Here is a 23054-nt window from a genome sequence, read left to right as displayed (position 1 = left end):
ATCACACAATTGCAGTCATCTCACACACTGGCAAAGTAATGCTCAAAATTCTCCAGGCTTCAATAGTACGTTAACTGTGAACTTCCAGATGTTCAAGCTGGATTTAGAAAAGGCAGAGGAACCAGATCAAACGGAAACTAACACAACATTGTAAATCAACTATATGTCAATACAAATTAATTAAAAAAATAATAAATTTAGGCACACGCATCGCTCACCTGAGATGGATTCCAGCGAGGAGGATCCTGGGAAGTTGGTAGGACCTCTGGACTGGAGTCTCCCATCCCTTTTTGACCTCTCCAGAATCCTGGTTGCTGGTAGCTTGTGAGTTCCTTGATCCTTATCGGGACTTCCTGTTGTGAGATGACTCCTGCAAGTGTTTTCTCTTCTCTGTGGCCTGGTGGGTGGTCAGTGGTTCATTTAACAGTTTGTCTTTTGCTTCTCTCCAATAAGGTCCTTCACAGAGTAAATGCATAAAATTGTAAAAGTCAATGTTTTAAATAATTTATATTCACACACAAAAAATAATAAATTTAATGATATGATATCAAGGATAAGTTTTTTAAAGTAGTAAGTACCTGATACAAAACAGGCAGTTTTCCCCAACTTTCCACAAATAAGGTGTATTCTGTTATGTCTGTGCCTGTATAATTTTCAAGTTGCACATTTTGGGTAGAACTGAAAGTGTATTAAAACACATTTTGTGAGAATGAATCACTGTCCTCTATTTGAGAGACCAGCTCAGGAAAAATAATTCCAGGGAGTTCGATCAGTAACATGAAAAAAAAACAAAACAAAACTCTGGAATGTTCTCTTTGAAGTAGTCATGGTACAGAAGGAAGAGTTTAACCTGCTTCAAACCATTCACAGTTGTCTTCTAATTTTGTTGTTACTATGTTTGAGCTCTAAACACAGCAAGGTTATTTCTAACACACAACAAAATCAAACAGTTATTGATTTTCTTTCAAGTGAACTCCTGTTTATCTCATTGTTCTTGTGAGTAATAGCTATATGTTTAGCTTTATACTTAAGCACAGTAGGATATAACTACGTATTAGCAGCACTCAGATCTACAGAGTAGATTCCTGAACATTGAAGATAAAATCCACTGGTAATATTTGTTTGACTCTCTTGGGGCTTCCCTGGTGGCTCAGATGGTAAAGAATCTGCCTTCAATGCAGGAGACCCAGGTTCGATCCCTGGGTTGGGAAAATCCTCTGAGGCAGCCCACTTCGGTATTCTTGCCTGGAGAATCCCCATGGACAGAGGAGCCTGGGAGGCTATAGTTCAAGGGGTCGCAAAGAGTTGGACATGACTGAGCAACTAAGCACTGTACACACACACACAGTGGGATAACTATTGAACCTGGATCAGCAAATATAAAATGTGGGTGCAATACTGCCACCAATAATAATAGTAACTATTCATCTTATCTGTGGATTTCCTATGAACTAAGCCCTATTCATATGCCTTCCATGTAACCAAGATCATGTCTTCGTTCAACCATATCTTCAAGATCCCAAGTCTAACAAATTTCAGAGCTTGGATTTGAACCAGAGTCCCTGTTCTATACAAGTTACCCTGGTCAAGTTAAGTAACTTCTAAAGGCATTTCCCTGGTATTTATTTTTTCTGTGCTGACTCAATTTTTACCTTTCTCCCTGTTTCACAGGCTCACCCAATCTGTGCTGGTCTTTATCTGTAAAGTTGTCCCTGATCTGGCCCTGATGCCAATATCTGGGGGCTTGACATACTCTCTGTGACCTTCTATCAAGGTGTGTGTGAAGAGGGGAAACCTATGTTCGTCATTATTCCAGGTTCTTAGGTCAGCTGGCCCCTCAGCACTTTGAGTTCCCACAGATAGTGCTAATTTCCCCTCTCCCAGCTGAGCTGTTCAGACCATGCTTGTAGGAGCCCATGTAGCAGCAGGCCCTTCCTTGCTTCATTTCTACTCTCTTCATACCCTGACCGCTGCTGCAGCTTTCACGTCCTTTTTCACTCAGGAGAGGCTGCCTCAGTGTTGTATCTTACATTCCTCTCTCCACTGTCTCATAATAAATTTCAGTGTTCAGATCTCCAAGCTTTGTTCTTGGCAGAGAGAACAGCTAGTTTGGGGAACATCAGAAGAAAAAGAAAACACTGAGGATCGCTTCTCAGTATTCTCTCCCCAACTATGTGTGCTAAAGACCCAGTTTCTTTGTTTTGAATTTTCTAAGCCACCTTGAACTCTAATATTTTGTAAAATTCCTGGTACAGCTAAGTGAGTCCACTGATGATATGCTTCTTTGTCGTGTCAATGTCAAAGTCCCATGAAAGTTCTTGAATGCTCTGAATTCTGTACACATCTTGCCTATTCCAAGTTTACTGAACAGCACTATTATGTCCATGAACCACATTTAGAGTAGCATTGCTCTAGAGACTAGTTTTCTTGGGAAAAGAAGTACAAAGAATCTGCTTTTCCCTCAGTCTATTTTTTATTTTGCAGGTGTGCCCGTGTATCCATCTTTGTATGGTCTTTTGGTATACAAATGTGGACCCTCCAAAAGCCAGTGGGCTGGGCATTGGTATAAGGTTGACCAAGACAAAATATACATGGTGGTGGTGGTTTAGTTACTAAGTCATGTCCAACTCTTGCAATTCCATGTGCCGGAGCCTGCCGGCAAACGAACTGTCAAGAACGCAATTACCAGAGTACCTAGGAAAAATAAGACTCAGAAAGATGGGGTTGAGAGGGACGGAGTCCGCTTGCGTCTGACTCCGCCAACTTTATTGAAGAATACCACGCCTATATATATGCTAACAGGAGTTACTAAGAATAGATTGAGGGTTTGCATACGTGCAGAGCTACAGATGTTTTAAATTCCCACACTCAAGATCAGTAAAGCATTAATTACCCTAGCGCCCAACATGATTAAGATCAGTAGAACATTAGATAGAAAACAGGCTTCATCAATAGAACATTAAACAGATGGAAAACAGGTTTCGAGCATGATGAGTTTATCAGCACCAGGAAAACAGGCAAAAGGTCACCGGGGTGTTTTTTCCCTGAAGGAGACAAATGCCAGTCTATACTTTAACAAGAAGGGGTGGCAGGACAAAGAGAGACCCTTTGTTCTCTCTTAGGGCCGTAAGGGGCCTGCACATTCAGGCCGGCTCCCTGCACCATGGACTGTAGAACACCAGGCTCCTCTGTCCACGCGATTTTCCAGGCAAGAATACTGGAGTGGGTAGCCATTCCCTTCTCCAGGGGATCTTCCCGACTCAGAGATCGAACCTAGGTCTCCTGCATTGCAGGCAAATTTTTTTACCTTCTAAACTACTAGGGAATCCCATATATGTGTGCATATGTATATGTATTTCATCCTATGGTACAGTGTAATCATGAACGGAGGAAGATTGCCTTAATTTGAATCTTAGCTCCACCACTTTTGAGCTCTGTGGTACAGAACAAGTTAATCTCCCTCTGCCTAATTTTCCATATCTGTAATATTAAATAGTAAAAATAACTCCAAGGGTTAATGTTAAGATTGAAAGAGTTAATATGTATAAACCAGCACCCCAGAATAAGGTCTGGTATTTGGATATGAGTGCTATGTGTTTGGGCTTCCCAGCTGTAGCTAGTGATAAAGAATCGCCCGCCAATGCAGGAGACATGAGACACAGATTCCATCCCTGGGATGGGAAGATCCCCTGGAGAAGGAAATGGCATCCCACTCCAGTATTCTTGACTGGAGAATTCCATGGATGAGGAGCCTGGCAGGCTGCAGTCCCTGAATTTGCACAGTTGCACACAGTCAGACATGACTGAAGCAACTTAGCATGCATACATGCATGCTATGTGTTTACTGTCATTATTACCATGAACCATAAGGAAAAGGAGTTAAGGCAAATATGATTGATAATGGAGCTGAAGATATTCTATACAATATAAAATATAATAAAACATGGATAATAGATCGGGCATGGTTAATTATGACTTGGTTAATGTGAAATGTGTCATGATTCCAAGAGTGTGTGACATGGACTGTGCTAGACAGTTTGCATTAACAGTTACTTTTTATGCCCCTAGTACCCCTATGTGGTGGGTACTGTTATTATTTCTACTTCACAAAAGAAGAAGTTGAAGTTCAGAGAGGTTAAATAGCTTAGTGTCTGTAACACAGTCAGTAGAACAGCTGGAATTTGTACTCAGAGCTTCCTGAATCAGAAACCTGGAGTCCTTGCAATTCTCTACTTGAGCTGTCTGTTGAAAAACTATGGGAAGTTTTAAAATTCACCTATAAACTCAGAAATTCTTCAATTTGATTTTTTTAAAAAAACCTCTTTGAGACAATTCACCTCCCAAAGAATCCACCCATTTGGAATATAAAATGCAGTGTTTTACAGTATATTGAGAGGTTAAACACCATCGCCACAATTTAGTGGTAGAACATTTTTGTCTTGGTGGTAGGCCTAGCAATTGAGTCCCTTGGGTCTTTGCTTCAGGGCCAGAGACCCTGTAAGATTTCTTGAAGTGAGATTTTGAAAGTGTGAGAGTGTTAGTCACTCAGTTGTCCGATTCTCTGCGACCCCATGGACTGTAGCCTGCCAGGCTCCTCTGTCCGTGGGATTTCCCAGGCAAGAATGGTTTGAGGATGTTTTCTAAGTCACACAACTTTCATTTTCTTTTGTTTTCAATTTATTCTTTTTGGCTGTGCTGGGACTTTGTCGCTGTGTGCGGACTTCCTCTAGGTGTGGAGAGCCGGGGTGACTCTCTGGTTTTGCGGTGAGGTGGGCTTATCACTGTAGTGGCTTCTCCTGTTGCGGAGCACAGGCTCAGTAGTTGTGGGGCATGGGATTAGTTAATGTGGAATCTTCCTGGACCAGGGATCAAATCCGTGTCCCCTACATTTGTAGGTGGATTCTTAACCATTGGACCACCAAGGAAATCCTTATTTTCTTCTTTAAAAGCATAGCAATGTAGCTCAGATAGTATTAAGGAACTTGACCACTGTGTTCTCAAACTTCAGGGTGCACACACACCACTGAGGGCTGTTGTTAAAATTCACATTCAAATTGAGTAGGTTTGGGGTGAGATCAGGCCTACTTTCATCAACTTGGTTATAGGAATACTAACGTTGGAGCCCAATTAAGTGAAATGCTATCTTGCCTGTAATTCCATTCTTCTCATTAGTAGTTATGTGTTACCAAAAAACCCCTCAAAACAACTGTTCTCAATCATTATTATGTTTGATTTTTTTCAGTAAAATATATGTGGACATTTTTCTTTCTTGTTATATAAATAGCTACAATATAACCATGATTTTGCCTCTTGTAACAAAAAGCCTAACATATTTATTAGCTGGCCCTCAATAGAAGAAGTTTGCCAACCCTGAGTGTAGAGCATCCGGCTTCCCCGATGGCACACAATCGGTAAGGAATCCACCGGCAAGGCAGGAGACATGGGTTCGATCCCTGGGTCAGGGAGATTCTCCTGGAGAAAGGAATGGCAACCCACCCCCGTATTCTTGCCTGCGAAATCCCATGGACAGAGGAGCCTGGCGGGCTACAGTCCATGGGATCGCAGAGAGTCACACACAACTGAGCACGCATGCACAGTCTAGAGCATGGTGTAAGGCCACCTCTGAGTTGCATGAATCTTGTTCATCTTACTCCCCAGTTGCTTGCTGTGTTTGTCAGACTTGGCATTAGTAATCAGACTGATAGGAATCCAAACTAAGTCAGAGGGGCAACAAGCTGGTTATATTTATGGGTAACCAACCCCCCTCTACCCAGGAGGAGCTGTCTGAACTCATGAGAATCAGCTTCAGATTTTGTTTAAAAATAGATCTTCCTGGGTTGCAGGATACTTGCTCGAGTAGCCTAGGTAGGTTTCCACAAAGGACCTAGGGTCTTCTCGGCTAGTCTTCTCGGCTTCTCATGTCAATAAGATTTTGGAAGCAGGATTTCCTAGCAGTTATTTGTTATCCATACAGACAGCTTGATTAATTAGGTTTGGACGACAAGTGAACTTATGGGTAGAATATTGCTTCCTCTTACACCAACTTTAAAGCTGCTTTGCCCTGAAGGATCTATGCTATACTCATACTAGAACACAGAAGACTTTTCAAAACTCTCCAGGCTTCAAGTTGTCTCCTACAACGTAACTTATTGCAGAGCTTCCCCCCAGATGTCCATCTTGTACTCTTCTTTCCTGTGGTCTTGGCCAATGACAATTTTAGGTCTCCTAGCTGATGGCTGATTTTCAGACTGTCTCTTTTTTCTTTTTGGATGCAAGAACTTATCCAACAATCAACAGTTACTGCAAATAATCCTTGTTCCCACAAGACCCCTAACTGTGATCATAGTTTAGTATGCTCTTGGGTGGGGGGTGGACAAGTACAAAGTATGACCTTGAAGGAATTAGATTACGCCCCCCCCCCAAATAATTGCAAGGTTTACTAATCAATATTATTAGAAACTAGGATACAGCCAAGGAATATGTGATATAACACTGGATTGAGTTCAATGTATCGATAACGTACATTTCCTAGAGTTTCTGGGTTTAGTGTGGTACCCAGAAACTCTGGAGATCATGCAACTGGAGGTGTTTGTAACAGTTTTCTTGATTGATTGATTGAAATCTGAACATAATAAAGTGAAAGTGAAGTCACTCAGTCATGTCCCACTCTTTGCGACACCAGGGACTGTAGCCTGCCAGGCTCCTCCATCCATGGGATTTTCCAGGCAAGAATACTGGAGTGGGTTACCATTTCATTCTCCTGGGGATCTTCCCAACCTAGGGATCACACCTGGGTCTCCTGCACTGCAGGCAGACTCTGTTCTGTCTCAGCCACCAGGGAAGCCTCCCTGGACATAATGGTGGCCTCCATTGATTTTTGAGTGATATGCTTGACTCCCAGTTCGTTAGTCTCAACTGTGTCTTTTGCTATGTTGATTATCCTCTGCCCCTAGTTTCTTTCATCAGTGCATTTATTTCTTTGTGTCTTCTTTAAAAATTACTGATCCTCATGATCCTATCTCTGCCTCTTCTCTTCCTGTGTATTCTCACTTGTATGATTTCAGCCACCATGTAGGTATCAGTAATTCTCATTTAAATGCCTCTTGTATAGACTTCTCTGATAAACTTGAGTTTCATATTCCAAATGCCCTTCTGAACAGGTCTTTGTTTTTGATATTTGCCTCCTAAGCACCTGGACCCCAACATCTTCAGATGTTAAATAACTTTTTTTCTCTCACCCTTTTTTGTTTTGTATCCTCTATCTCTGTTAGTAATATTACCATCAACATTCCTAGGCTTTACCCCAGTCCTATTGAATCAGGATTTCTGGAGATGGAACCTCAGGAATCTATGTCTGAACAAGTCCCATGGCTGGTTCTAATGTACACTAAAATTTAAGAATCTTTGCATTTCCCCATGCCAGAAACCTCAGTGGCTCTCTCTTCCCACTCACATCTAGTTGGTAACTGGACCTTATTGAGATTATCTCCCTTATTGAGATATTGAGATATCCCCGAATATCTGAAAAATGGTCCTTTATTCCTCCCCACAAACTTCACTTCCCAGTCTCTCCCTGGTCCTCCTGCCTGATCCTCCTCATTGTCTACATAACCTCTACCCTCGCAGACAATCACTGAATACCGATGTCTTTCAAAACACGCATTTAAAATAGAAATCTGAATGCGCTATTCCTTGTCTTAAAAGCATCCAACAGTTTGATGGCATGGGAGCAGTGTTCAAACTTTTTAAGGTCATGGAACTCCTTCTTCAAATAAAAGCCTGCCAGAAAATCCAACTTATAGAAGAGATAAAAGCAGAGCTGCTCTGTTTGAAGCAGGGGTCGGCGCCAGAGACTTGGCCATGCAACCTGCCTTGCTGTGTTTCCTAAGAAACCAGTCCGAAAGACACAGTGTGGAGAACACTGGATAAAGTCCAGGTGATTTATTTGGCCATCAAACTCCTCCCTGGCTGGCTGTTTCCTTCCTCTTCCCTTTCCACCATGAACTCAAACCCCAGCTTTGGGATTATTCACTATTCCCTGGACCAGTTCTGTGTAGTTGTGGCTTTTCATAGTTACCATCTTCACATCCCACAATGACCACTTTCCTTTTCCTCACTGTCCTTTTCTTTGTGTTCTCAAAGCCAAGTTGGCATTTATGACCTTTTAAAAAATGTTTTTGTCTGTCTCCACTACAAAATAGACAAACTCTTTAGGAACAGAGCCCATGCTTTATTTATTTATGTATCCTCTAGATTCAGCATTTCATTGCATGAACATTTATATGCTCTGTAACCCATTGTATCTGTTCTTTGGCTTTATTTTTTCCTACCCTGAACATGCCTTAGTGAATTAAGCATTATTTTAAAATTACATTTATTAACCACAAAACTATATGACACTACTCATTCATTGTAGAAACATGGAAATGAAGAGCATTATAAAGAAGAAATTAAAGTACTACCCAAAGATAAATTTAATATTTTGACTTTCTCCCATTCTTTTTTCCATATTTAGGTGTGTATTTATTTCCTTTAACACATTTAGAATGTATATGTGTGTATGTGAATATTTATCTTTGTGTGTATTTGTGATAAAGACGGCACATTTTTAAGTAAACAATGCAGTATTGTTAGCTATGGTCACTTAGCTGTCCTGTAGATCCCTAGGAGTTATTCATCTAGCATAACTGGAACTTTGTACCCTTTGACCAATTTTGAAAGATTCAATTTATCCTCTAAAAAGGTTAGGGTTATGGTATGAACCATAAAAGCTCTGAGATTTTTTTCTACTTTCAAGCTATAAAGTAGGTCTGTCACAGTTTTATGTATGGTGTTTGAAGACACACAGTCCTGGGTCAGATACAATGGATTTTATTATTATCAGGACAGCTAGTCTTGTGAGCTTCACGTTGGCATTGATTCCCCTTGCCCACAAGTGCCCTGGTGGAAACTGTGTGCATGCAGTGGATTTGTGTAACAGCTGAGGAACCCTGAAAGTAGGGAATTCAACTTTTTTTTACAATGGACTGCAAGGAAATCTGCCCTTGGCCCTTGAGGGAGAGTTTTGCTTTATTAAACAAATTGTAAGGGAATCTTCCCTTTGCTCCAGAGAGAGGCAGACTATGTCATTCACTGGTCACTCTACAAACAGTACTGGAGGATTGTCCAGAATAAAAGGCCAGTTAGTGCCTCTGCTCACAAGACATGTAAATATGGAAGAGCCCATGGAGAATTGTCTTTCAGCTAGAAGTTGAACCTATTTCCACTTCCACCAATGGGGCATGAGTATGCCCATTTCCACACACCCTCACCAAACATTGGATGACAGTGGATTTTCTTTCTTTCTACATTTCCATAATCTAATGAAAAACTGAAAAGTGTTTTCCTTGTCTTAATTTTCTTTTGAATGACTAAATAAGCTTTTTTTCATATTTATATGAATTGCTTGTAAATTGTTGATACTGTGGGTTACCTGTTCTTGCTTTTGCCCCTTATTTTACTGGTTCATTTTCTTGTGATTTATGGGAGCTCTTTATACTTTCTAGATAGTTATCCTTTTTCTGCTTTATATGGAAAAATCTTATTTCCCAGCTTGTCTCTTCTTTCTTTTTATTTATACTGGCTTCTTTTGTAGAGATACTTAAAATTTATATATGGTCTGTTGTGTGAAACTTTTTTTTGACAATACAGGATTTTGTGGGTCTTGCTAGTTAAAAAGCATACAGAGGAATTATCAGATATTATGGTACAAGTGTATCTACTAATTCATTCAAATCTTTCTTTCTTGAATTTATTTTTGTTTATATAGACCCCATGGACTATATTCCTGACCAGTTTTTTATTTAAAAAAATAGACATAGTCTTCTCTTTAAAAATATCAAAACACGTGATGCCATGATTAAGAACCAACAATGTTAACTATCTTTTTTCAAATTGAGGGTTCTGTGAAAATTCACAGTGAACATCAGAGCGTTAAAGACTCCGATAAGTTGTGGAGTGCTAAGTGGTAAATAATTGGCCTGCCAATGCAGGAGATGCAGTTTGATCCATGGGTTGGGAAGATCCCCTTGGGGAGGAAATGGCAACCCACTCCAGTATTCTTGCCTGGAGAATCCCATGGACAGAGGAGCCTGGCAGGCTGAAGTCCATTGGGTCGTAAAGAGTCAGACATGACCGAGCGACTGAGCATGCAGGTTGTTCCATGGAGGCCCTGGAGGTAGTCACTATACTGGTTAGAAGCAGGGTCCTTGAAACCAGACTGTTCTGAGTTACTTCCTGACTGCATAATTTTGGGCATGGTGTAGGGTATAGTTCTGGCGAGGCAGAAAAGGAAAGACGACCTCAACAGAAGTAGGTTACCTTATTCAGGCAAGGAGGGGCGACAGTCGGCCTGACAACAAGGCTGAGCGCCGAGAGGGATCAGGGAGGATTCATACTTATAGGGAGGTTTGTGGAAGCGATAAGGGAAACGTTAATCAGGCGGGGTATTTTGAGTATTCTTTTGTTGAGATGACATTTGTAGTTGGGCAGGGGGTGATAAGTCTTCTGGGCAGGTGTAGGGGGTGCAAAGTTTCCGGACAGGGGGCAATAAGTCTTCTGGGCAGGTGTAGGGGTGGAAGGTTTCTGGACAGGGGTTGATAAGTCCCAGACAGATGCAACCGGCCTGGAGCATCAGGGTGGAACTAAAATTCTGTTCTGTTTTCTCCGAAGTTAGATGATTCAGCAAGGGGCCTTTAAGACTGTTGTTCTCTTTTCTAGGCCCAAAAGACTCCTTCACATGGTAATTAATGTCTTTTGCCTTAGTTTTTCTCATCTATAAAATGGAGGTATTGTACATCTGTGTCTCTTTTTCTGTTTTGCGTATAGGGTTATCATTACCATCTTTCTAAAGGCTGGATGCATGAGACAAGTGCTCGGGCCTGGTGCACTGGGAAGACCCAGAGGAATCGGGTGGAGAGGGAGGTGGGAGGGGGGATCGGGATGGGGAATATATGTAAATCCATGGCTGATTCATGTCAATGTATGACAAAAACCACTACAATATTGTAAAGTAATTAGCCTCCAACTAATAAAAATAAATGAAAAAAAAATGGAGGTATTGGAATTTATTTTGTGAGAGGGTCATGAGGATTAGTTGAATCATCTATGTACTAGCTGTTTTTATTTTGGGACATTCTGAGGATGCTGTTCTTGGAGCATCACGGTAAAGCTGCTGGTCTTATTAGTTGACCATCCTACTATTGCTTAGGGAATCAATACCATTTTGAAAAGAAATTCAACTACTGCACCCCTATGAAATATGCCACATGAGAAGAAACTGCTCAATTGAGAGTAAATGCTGGTAATTCTGTAGCATTGGCCCTCGAATCTTTCAGGTTGCGTTCATAGTTAAGAACTATTCATTTCTCTCCTCACAGCATCTTTATCTCTCTCTCAGTTCTAACCTCTTGATAGTCATGTGTAGTCCTCCCTGCTCATCTGTTTGAAAGACACTCTCAAGTAAATTTTGCATATGCTATTTAGCTGGTTATTCTAAGCATCCTAAATATCCCTCTAAGTGTGCTAAAAATTCATCTTGCTGTTGTGCTGTCAGTAACAAGCAACAGGAAATTAATTTTGTGTTAATTTCCTCATAAGAGTACTTCCAGAAACATCCTATTTTTTTTCAATTGATATGTTTTAAGTGTGTTTAGCTTTTTAAAGAAGGATTCTGTGACACATTGTTCAATAACCTGATTTTTTAACTTGACATACAGTATAAATGTTTGCATCTTGTTGTTTAGTCACTAAGTCGTGTCCAACTCTTTGTGACCCCATGGACTATAGCCCACCAGGCTCCTCTGTCCGTGGGATTTCCAAGGCAAGAATACTGCAGTAGGTTGCCAGTTCATTCTGCACATTTCCACCTTAATATTATATAATATGTTATATCGATGTATCCATTTCCTGTGATCTGACATTGCTTCCAATTTTCAGCTATCAAGCAGTGCCCTGGCAAATCTCACAAGTTTCTTACTAGTCCTTAGGATACAGTTCATACTTGGAATTGGAGGGTCAAGTTCATGCACTCCTTGCCACATCACCTCCAGGGGTAAAAGTCTTGGAGTTAATGTCCTTCATATTGCATTAGAAACAGTTACCTGCCAAAGATCTAAGTTATCATTGTCTCTATTTTGTAACTATTATATTCCCTCTGGCAGTGCATTTGTAAAAATGAGCAATTTTTTTCATTAAAAATGTGATTTTTTTTTTCATGACTAGCTGAATTTATAACTAAATAACAAGGCAACAAAAATTTTTTTTCTCCATCTCATAATCTTCTCAAGTGATGGAAGAAGCATAGCTAGAAACAGTCTTCACAAAGATAATTCTAGGGATAAGACTGGCTTATTGCTTCCTTAGCCGTTAATCACAGTGTTTAATGGTTATTTGTTGAAGATGATAAAATGGTTAAAGGATTACTTGTGACATGTCATTCTTCCTAGAGGTTTGAGACATTAATTACCCACCTTAGATTAGGAAATGTAATTCAATCATTTTAAAGGTAATTTACAATAATTCTAATTTCTAATGCATTTTTCTGTAGAAAATGATACACAGTGTTTCAGTTTGTCTGGGCTACAACAAAAACACCATAGATTGGATGGCTTAAACAAGAAACATTTATTTCTCACACTTCTCCAGACTGGGAAGTCCAAGATGAAGGTGCTGGCATATTTGGTGTTTGGTGAGTGCCCACTTCCAGGCTTTTAGATACTATCTTCTTCCTGTCTCCTTACATGGCAGAAGGGAGGAGGGAGCTCTCATCATTCATGAGGCCTCTGGTCTCTTGAGCTAATCACCTTCCAAAGGCCCCACCTCCAAATACCATCACATAGGGGCATAGGTTTCAACATACAAGAATGTTGAAAAGAAATACAGTAAACCCTCATGGACTTGCCAACCGGGTTCTGCTATTAACATTTTGCCATATTTATTTTATCTCTATAGTTAATACTTTCTTTGAAAATTCTTTGAAAATAGGTTACAAATAATACACTTACCAACTGGATGCTTCTTTATGCACCTTCTAAGAATAAGAACCTTTCAAAGAATATTCTTACTAATAACCACAACATTATTTTCATACTTAAAAGGATTAGTAATTTCATATTATCTAGTATCTGGTCCATATTCACGTGTCCTCAGTGTCCTTAGAATGTTTTTTTAAATAACTTTTGTTTTAAAAGATCTAATCTAAATAATCAAGGTTTTTGTATTGTATTTAGTTATTTGGTTATATTGCTCTTTGGACTCTTATTTAATCTATAAGAGTTCATCCATTTTCTTCTTCTTCTTCTTTTTTTTTTTGGTCATTGACTTGGAAATGTGTTGGTTAATCCAGAATGTGAAGTACTCCCATTTTATATTTGTAAAACATACTATTTTTTAAAATGTGCATATATGTTTTTATTTATTTGGCTCTACTGGTCTTAGTTGTGGCCTGTGGGATCTACTTCCCCGACAGAGGCTCGAACCCAGGCCCCCTGCATTGGGAGCACAGAGTCTTAGCCACTGGACAACCAGGGATGTCCCCAAACATACTATTTTTAAAGCTGCATTTCAAGTACCTCATAATGAGATTCATTCAGATATACCCTTTCCTTTGCCTAAAATTCCAACCCTGATGAATTTTAAGTGTGTATTACTCAAAACAGATGCTTTTAAAGAAACTTAGGTCTTTGTGGGATGTTGTGGGAATTTTTCCTTTTTGCATTTTGTGTGGTACTGAGCAGAGGGAATGACCTGTCCTGAGTTATCTAGCAACAGAATGACATCCAAACCATCTGGTCCTCTTTTTAAATATTTTAGCTCAGTTTGGTGAGGCTACTGGCCAGAGAGGGAAAATTCCATATCTGAAATGCTGGAGGAGAGAGATCTGTTTGTAAGTGAAGGTTTTGAAGGAGAAAATAAACATGAGCTCATCCCTCCTGATTTGACTAGTGTTCACTGGGTCCATTTAACTAAAAGAATGAGGCTCAAAATAAAAAAAGAATGAGACTCACCTCTAGATCAAATGCACTCCTGATGAATGTTACTCTTTTCTGTCACTTGATTAAAATGTGGGTAAGGGATTCAACAGTGGAGGGTATGAACTAACTTAACACAGTCATCCAAAAATGGTACATATTGGGACTTCCCTGGTGGTCCAGTGGTTAAGACTTTGCACTTCCAATGCAGGGGATGTGAGTTTGAACCCTGGTCTGGGAACTGAGATCCCACATGCTGTGTGGCACAGCCAAAAAATAAATAAATAATACCAAAATGGTACCTACTTAAGTAAATTAATCACAGCCCAGATGCTGGTCCTCCAAGGATTCAGAAATGTGATTTAGTTAGCATACAAAGAGCAGATCAGATGTAAGTTCAAACTAAACTAGACACAGAAGGTTCCATTGGGAGGACCAGGACATCCATTTCTTGAGGGAAGAGCTCTAGGGGAAGCCAATTGCAACCGGAAGTCTCCAGAAGAAAGTTAAATTCAAGCAAGAGTGAAATAGTTGTCTGCTTTGAGGTATTGATGACATGAAAATTTGCCAGACTGAGTCTTCATCACCCAACATGGAGCATGTACTATTGGGAACAAATAGTTAATTTTCACTTTGGGGCCCAAATACTTCTGCTCCGGTCTGAGTCTGGCTGGGTACCATTAGCATGTAGCTCTCTGGATCTCCTCTGTCTCATTCCATGCTCATTGTCTCCTCTTCTCCATCCTGTGTTTTCCGAAAGGACTGGATGCCCAGCATTTTGATTTCATGTTACTAAATGATACAGTCCTGTCCTGCCTTCTGGAGGAAACATCTTGATTTTCTTGAAAAAATTTTGGCTATTTCTGATCTCCTTAGTCATTCATGTATAAATCATTTCTATTAGTCCAGGTATAGATGGGTAAAAATCCATTCAGGGCTAATTTCGTTAAACTCTCACTGACTAATTTCAGTTTTCTTATATCCATGTTTGATTTCCCATCTTCTCTGTCACTATCTCGTGATAGCCCCATGGCGTTATTCCACCCCTCCCTCTTTTCTCCTCAGGAGTAGACTTTTAGAAGGCAGACTTGCATATAATTAAGCCCAAGGCAAGGATAACCAGAAGCCTCAGGTCAAGCATTTTTATAGCTCCCAACCTTCTGAATGAATTCTAAATACAATTCTATTGAAGAGTCACATAGGACATTCTAAATCTGACATTGCAAATACACGCTATGTGTTAAGTGAACCTGGCTGTGATGATAACATATTCATTATCTGAGTTACCAAGTAATTTTCCTATTTTTACCTGAAAATAGATGAGACACATAAGGGGCAGAAACAACAGCTGTGCTATTTATGTGAGAGAGACTGCATCTGATGGAAAAACCAAACCTTTCTATGTCTATGGGTCTATTTCTGCTGTTTAAATAAACCCAGTTACCAAAGGGGAAGGGTAGATAGGCATTGATTAGAAGGATGGAATTATCATAAACACTACTATATATAAAATGGATAACTTAACAAGGACCTATTATATAGTGCATGGAATTCTACTCAATATTTTGCAATAACCTATATGGTAAAATAATATGAAATACACACACACACACACACACACAAAAAATCATTGTGCCATACCCCTGAATCTAACATGACATTGTAAATCAGCCATGTCCTCAGTTTCTTAGTTGTGTTGGACTCTTTGTGACCCCATGGATTGTAGCCCACCAGGTTCCTCCATCCATGAGATTTCCCAGGCAAGAATACTGGAATGGGTTGCTATTTACTTCTCCAGGGGGTCTTCCTGACCCAGGGATCGAACCCACACTTCTTGTGTCTCCTGCATTGACAGGTGAAGTCTTTACCACTAGTGCCACCATATTAAAAAAATTTTAAAAAGCCCAAACCTTGCTGATGAGCTCCATTTACTCTTAACCTTGTTATTTCCTCTTCATGTCAATCTTGGCATCCTCTGAGCCTTACAGCCTCTAGGACTTTGGAAATGGGTTAAAGGCCTGCAGTATATTTTAAGAGTTTACTACACTCACTGAGATCTGGTCAGTTTCCCCCAAGTGGAATCGCTCTTGTTCTGTGGGAAGCAGTTCAGTTCTAGGTCATTTCAGCAAAGTTCTGTTTTCATTATACTATGCAGAGAACAAACACATGGGGACTTTGGAAAGTTAAAGAGGCCCTGGACTAGAGCCTGTCCTTTCAGATCTGAGAATTTGAGGTCAATCTGAACTTGTAACTGGGAGACCCCAAAGCAGTCTAGGAGTAAGTATCTAGTTGCACTTGGAAATCTGGCTAGAATCAACCAAACCAAGTGTCACATGCATGTAGATTGTAGTTCAGAGACCTAGAGGGAGGCTAAGGAACATTGTCGTGGGATGATGCCAAATCCCAAAACCCAGTAGGGCATGCTAAGAGCTATCATTCTTAAGGGGATGCACAGAGAGAACCGAGGTACCAAGCCAGTGAAAGAATGTGCTCAAGAATTAATATGAAGGAGAGGGCCTGGTGAGCTTATGTTGACAAAATGGGAGTCTTAAAATAACTATCTTGCAGTATGTAATACAGATCTGGTATAATTCACAACCACGTATGTCATAAGATATAAACCTATATTGAGAATAAAACGTCACCCAGTAGTTGAAGTTCCTGTGTTCTCTGATTGCATTTCTGAATTTCCCATGAATTTCCTTGTATTTATACTCCAAATGTATGTGGTCTTAAACTAGATATAATGTCTTTGAAAATTATTTCCTTCATGCATAAGCTGTTAATATTATTCTGCATGAATTCTTCTGCAAATGTTTTCGTTCCACATTATGTTTGTGAGAGAAATTTAGGTTGATACGTGCAGCACTGGTTTGTATTTGTTTTGTCAGTAGTGCTTTCTTATGTTGGGGTTCTAGTTTTGGGGAGAGGAAGGGAGGGCAGGATGGAGGCACTTAAGGGACCTGTCCTGTTGTGGACAGTCCAGGCTGTCCTAGTGACCCAGTTCACCCATGGGTCAGCTGTAAGGGTGGTGACAGGATCTGGCTGGTAGAGGAAGCTCATTATAATGGAAGAAACTGAATTGACATAGAGAACGTGGAATCACCTAAATATAAGTAACTCTTTGATGCTGTAGTAAATACAATAGATACGTCATCAGTGCATGTTTACAGATTGAAAAGTGGTGTTTGAGTTAGGTACATCACTGTTTCGAATACTAGACACACTTACAAGTGCTTTGGGGAAAATTGCCTAATTAATTTTTCTCTTCTTTGTTCTTTCCACCTTTGCAGTATTTTCTGGATTCCGTCCCAGCAGATCTGTTTTCTGCTCTGTAGCTTCCTGGAGTAACACTGAGCATCATTAGGGGAACTCAGCTGCCCTTGGACTGTATATCAAAGCGAAGGCTTTGGAGATCTTTTCAGTTAAAACAATAATGACTTTCTTGAAATGTAATCCCAGTGGAGCTTGTTTTCTGTGTTGCCTGGAAGAATCTTTACCTACCATCAGCAGATCTTCAGAGACCTTCTAAAAACTTCTGTTCATCAAGCAACTGAGTGACTCTTGAGTTATTCACAGGGACCTTAAGAACTGTGGGTATCAATTTACCTGGAAAATTCAACAACTGCCACCCAGAGCTACTGCTGAAATACCATGTCTAAGAACTCTGAGTTCATCAACCTGTCATTTTTATTAGATCATGAGAAGGAGATGATTCTGGGAGTCCTAAAGAGAGATGAATATTTGAAAAAAATAGAGGACAAGAGAATAAGGTAATATTCTTTTATCTTGTCTGCCTTCCTTGACTGCTTTCTGTTTGTTGGAAGCAATTTAGATTGGAATTGGGGCAACTCCAACCACACTGGAGACCAGTGTAGGTCAGTGTCTTCCTGGATTCCAAACAACAGCATAAATATTAGAAAACATCTTTGCCACTTTATCATTTAGCCAGAAAGAAGGTTGGAATTGAGTGGTAAATATGGCGTTGACGAGGATGTTCATTTGCCAGTGACATCATAACTTGTAGTTAAGTGGAAGGACTGCCCGGGTTTGAGTACCAGCCCTGGGATGTACTAGGTGTGTGACCTTGAATCAGTGACTCAACTTCTCTACACCTTGGTTTGCTCATCAAAACAGCAGGGCTAAGTATAGCACTCATCTTATAGGGTTGTTGCAAAGATTAAGGAAGGTAATGTGTAGTGCATGGTACTTCAGTGCACAGTAATTTTTATCTATTATTTATTTGTGTCTCTTTCTTCGGTCAATCTTAGTGGAAATTTGTATTGACCAGAGCTGTGATAGGAAGGGTATCTGGAAACTGAGAAGTTCCCATTGTATCCCAGAAATCACCTGAATTTCTTGAAATAAGTTTCTGTGTGAGGAAAGTTGAGCAATGTGGGCAGAATTGAGTTTTGCATGGGTTGTAGGCAGGGTTGATATTTAGCTGAATCCCTAGGTGTGGCCTCATCTGTGTTTCAGCCAGCATCCATTCTGATTGGTTACATCATCAGTTCCCCAATGATCACAGCATCATTCTGATTGGTTACTACGTGCATTATGATTGGTTGCTGCCTGACCTGTCCTGCTTGTTAAATGTATTTGGTTATTACGTCTCACCCCTGAGCAGAGGGACAGAAATAAGCAGAGTTCCTTCCTCAGTCACTGTCTACTGTGTAACGTGTAGTTTTGTGTATCGAGTATCTCTGAAAACTGTAATCAGAAGCTTATGTTTATTTTACTTGAGAAAACACATCATAAGATTACCCTTACATGTTACAAAAATATTCAATGCACCTAGAGGAACTAGGATGCTTAGAATTGGAAAGACATTGAAATATTCTTGACTGATGCTTGTTTCATAATGAAGAGCTCAGAGTTTTTATTTTCATTATTCTAAGGCATTCAGCTAATCTTAAAGATTTTGATGAAATATGCTGCACTTTTTCTATGCCTAGAATTCAGGTGGCAATGAAATCCAGTTAATAATGATTTTAAAGAATTCTAAAATGGTATTTTTGGCATTGATAGTCCAGTCTTGAAAAGTGACTAAATTTTCTAGTGGCATTGAAAAAGTTCTATTGTTTATGGGAGATGGGGTACTAAGCAGTTATTGATAACATTCTCTGGAGAATTAAAAATCACTCTGTTCAGAAAAAAGCAATTTAATAATCAGATCCCAGGAAAGACTGAAGTACAGTGAACAGGACTTTGTTCAGAATATTTGTTCCTGTCATTCTCAGTAATTTTTAGTAATGATCTCGTATACTCCCTCTTTTTCTCTATCTTCCTTTGCCTTCTTTCCTTATTCTCTGTAATGGAAATTTGGCCAAATCATGTACTATACAATAGAGCTATCAAGAATAAACATTGATTCCCTGGCTCTTTAAACATTGGGAGGACAGCAGAAGAAAGACTTTTACAGACCTAAGAGATATTATTATAGAAAAGAGATTTTTTTGAAAGAGGCGATGTCATTCCCTTCCTTAATAACAACACTGTCTGATATTTAGTGCAGTTTTTTGCTGCACTGACTGTGTTAGATGTTCTGTCTCATTTTATTGTGAGCTATCAAGATAGGAGCCCAGACAAAATGACTCAGGCTCTGTCTCTCTTCACAGCTTCCTGTATTGAGAAGCCATGCCAAAGTGGGTAATGTGGTGTTTAGAGTACATTGCTGTCAAGTCACCCATCTCTGTTTGTGGATTCAAATCTTAGTTACACCAGAAGTCTTATCATCACTTTAGACTAGTTGCCTGTATAGATCTAGGTTCCTCACTTGACAAAACAGAAACAATAACAGTAGCTACCTCATGAGCTTGTTGTAAGGATTAAATAAGGTAATATTACCAAGAGCCTAGAACAAGACTGACTTACAGTAAGCACTTAATAATGGCTGGCCAAAATCATTAGGGCTTATTGTTGGTTTGTGTTGCCCTTGATCTTATGAGTTGTTGTGAACACCATCACTCCAGTCCTTTTCAGTCCCTTTGCTGGATTTGTGCTCTCATCTCCCAATTTCCACGTGCTTTACTTCTAAAGACTGGCACTTTCCACCTTCTTTGGAGCCACCTTTGGGTGGCTGGAGTAGCCCATAGGTGTAAAGAGCCACATGTACCAGATAAACTTGCATTTTTGTCCCCACTGGGTTGCCCCAAGCCAATGACTCATGGGTATAGAAACCTCTTGCCTCCAGACTCTGCAATACAACTACTTTTCCCCCCAAATTTTTATTGGATGATTATTGCTTTACAATGCTGTGTTAACTTCTATTGTACATCAGTGTGAATCAGCTATATGTATACATATATCCCCCCACCTTGAGCCTTCCTTCCACCGCACCCCCCTACCCCCACCACCTCACTCATCGAGGTCATCACAGAGTACTGAGCTAAGCTCCCTGTGCTATACAACAGGTTCCCACTAACATTCTATTTTACACATGCTAGTGTATATATGTCAATCCCCGTTTTCACAAGTCCATTCTTTAGGTCTCTGTCTCTATTCCTGCCCTGCAGATAGGTTGCAATGCAACTTCTGCTTCAGAGCTCCCCATGGGATCATGCTGAGACTGGCCTGTCACTAAAAGTCACACCCTTCCTAGCCTCTCCTCTCTTCCCTTTCCTCCTTCCCCTACTCCCTTCTGCCCTTCTCCCTCACAGGTTCCTCCTGAGAGCAGTTCATAAATCACGTGCACTGTTATCTACATCTCCAGGTTAGTTCCTCAAAAACCCAACCAGGAGATTGGTCAGACCAGGCAGTGAACTTAGTTCATTTTCTTCTATATCCTCCAAAATCATCAACACAAAGAATGTATGGTGTGGCAGATTTTGTTGTAACAGTAAACATTGATGCTAGCTATTACAACCTATTGTTTTCACTAGGCTACAGTGGTGTGCCTTGGTGCTTTGTGGGAGTCTGGAGGAATAAGTAAGTTATGATGAATAAGATAGAAAGTGAAGGAATGGTTTCACAGAAGAGCTAACATAAGGCTTCTGTTTGAGAGGTTAGATGGTTTGACAGAGTCCTTCCACCTCTAGGAGATTTTCTTTGGAAATTTTATTTATTTATTTATTTTGGAGAGTTCCAGGTCTTCATTGCTGTGTGATCTTTCTCTAATTGCGGTGAGTAGGGGCTACTCTTGTGATGCATGAGCTTCTTATTACAGTGAATTCTCTTACTGCTGAGCACAGGTTCTATGGAGCACAGGCTTCAGTAGTTGTGGTGCATGGGCTCATTTGCCCATTGAAGCCCCCTTCCATAATATCTTACAGCAACTGAACATTAGCTTTTAGATCTGTGACAACTTAACCTTAGATTAAATCATTTGTCCAGCTGGTAAAGATCAGAGCCCATGTTCTCTCATTGCATTATTGCTTCCTTTCCCCCTATGCTTTGATGCTTTTGCGGAACTGCACCTATTCTGATCCTGTTGAAAGCCCATCCACAGCTTTACTAATAGCTGTCAGAGAAATGGAACAGAACAGAAAACCTTTCTTTAGCCTGGTATTTACTGACAGCTCTGACCTACAAGCTGTATAGTATATAATACAACTTTTATTGAAGTGTTGCTCTTATACAATAAACACTGACAGGAGTTTCTTATGTGGTTCTACCCTTTATGCTGGTTGAAAACCAAAGTGCAAGCACATAATGACATGTTCCACATAGGGAGCTCAGCTGAGATGGGCCACCAAGCAAATAGGAATTAGTGTCATCAAAAGACCGCAGTGCCCAGCCTGGGAACCTTATGGCTTTGACTTTAAGTGTTTGATTCCATCATTTTCCAGCACAATGGTGGAAGAAAGGGGAGGATGCAGAGACAAAAGGGGAGAGTGCATTTAAATTAGCTGTTTGGAATCCTTCAGAAAAGCTAAATATTTGGTTCAAATAGATTTGAAGGGATTTCAAGAATTATCCATTCACCCAGGAAGTAAGGGCAACCAGTAAGTGCCAAACAACAGTATCTTCTTAATACTTTATAAATGTTTGATCTGTTGGGCTCTTTGTTTTTTCAAATCTTATCACTGACACTAAGAACAAAATTGGTTTGACCTTCTCAAATGCCTAAAGACACACTGTTCCCATTAAACACCAGGAGAACTATTGGAGTGGACTTTTAGTTTGGTAAACATCTTGTTTTATTCCTAGTATTAAATAGAATTGCCACAAAGCTTCTTAATAGATTAACAGAAACTCTCAGCATGAACATCCTTGTTCTCTAATAGAACCCAAACTCTTAGTGAGTCACAGAGACCTGGGGGAAAAAATCTGACTCTGCCTTAAATGAATTTAAAACCTTAGGGGTTTTCTCACTAAATGCCTTATTAATTCCAACATATACACACACATAGGGAAACTAAGTTAATTTTGATTCTATACCATTTTCCTTCAAGTGATTCATATTGGAAGTCTCATCATAGGCACAGGGCCACAAATACCTGATATTTGATGACATTTCAAACCATAGATTCTCTAAATAATTACACTTACACTTGTCAGACTGGATATTGTTTTTGTTTGAAATAATACAGTCACCATAGTCATGAGTAAAACTGTTACCTATGTAGATATGTATGTATTCATATATGCATATATGAATATATATGTGTGTGTATATGTCTTAATACACACACAGTTGACTCTTAAACAGTGCAGGGGTTAGTTTTTCCCTGTTAAAAACTGAAGACATCACTTTGCTGACTAGAGTCTCTATTTTCAAAGCTATGGATTTTCCAGTAGTCATGTAAGGATGTGAGAGCTGGACTGTAAAGAAGGCTGAGCGCCGAAGAGTTGATGCTTTCGAACTGTGGTGCTGGAGAAGACTCCTGAGAGTTACTTGGACAGCAAGGATATCAAACCAGTCAATCCTAAAGGAATCAGTTCTGAATATTCATTGGAAGGACTCCAATACTTTGGCCACCTGATGTAAAGAACTGGCTCATTGGAAAAGATGCTGATGTTGGGAAAGATTAAAGGCAGGAGGAAAAGGGAACAGCAAAAGATGCGATGGTTGGATGGTATCATTGACTCAATGATTTTGAGCAA

General features: G+C 39.9%; 1 protein-coding gene across 2 annotated transcripts in view; it reads left to right on the top strand.

Annotated features, from left to right (window-relative positions):
* The window catches only part of SYTL5 (synaptotagmin like 5), a 171210-nt gene that overhangs the window by 9354 nt on the left and 138802 nt on the right, over nucleotides 1–23054 (top strand). For both annotated transcript variants that reach the window (XM_043895558.1, XM_043895560.1), the window contains exons 2-3: nucleotides 12587–12727; nucleotides 17303–17782. In XM_043895558.1, the coding sequence (XP_043751493.1) occupies nucleotides 17664–17782 (119 nt within the window). In that variant the 5' untranslated portion in view covers nucleotides 12587–12727; nucleotides 17303–17663. The remainder of the gene's footprint in view (nucleotides 1–12586; nucleotides 12728–17302; nucleotides 17783–23054) is intronic.

Source organism: Cervus elaphus, chromosome X (assembly GCF_910594005.1).
Source record: "Cervus elaphus chromosome X, mCerEla1.1, whole genome shotgun sequence".
In the NCBI taxonomy this organism is placed as follows: domain Eukaryota; kingdom Metazoa; phylum Chordata; class Mammalia; order Artiodactyla; family Cervidae; genus Cervus; species Cervus elaphus.
The sequence above is the reverse complement of the archived record's forward strand: the minus strand, read 5'-3'. Positions and strand labels throughout refer to the sequence as shown.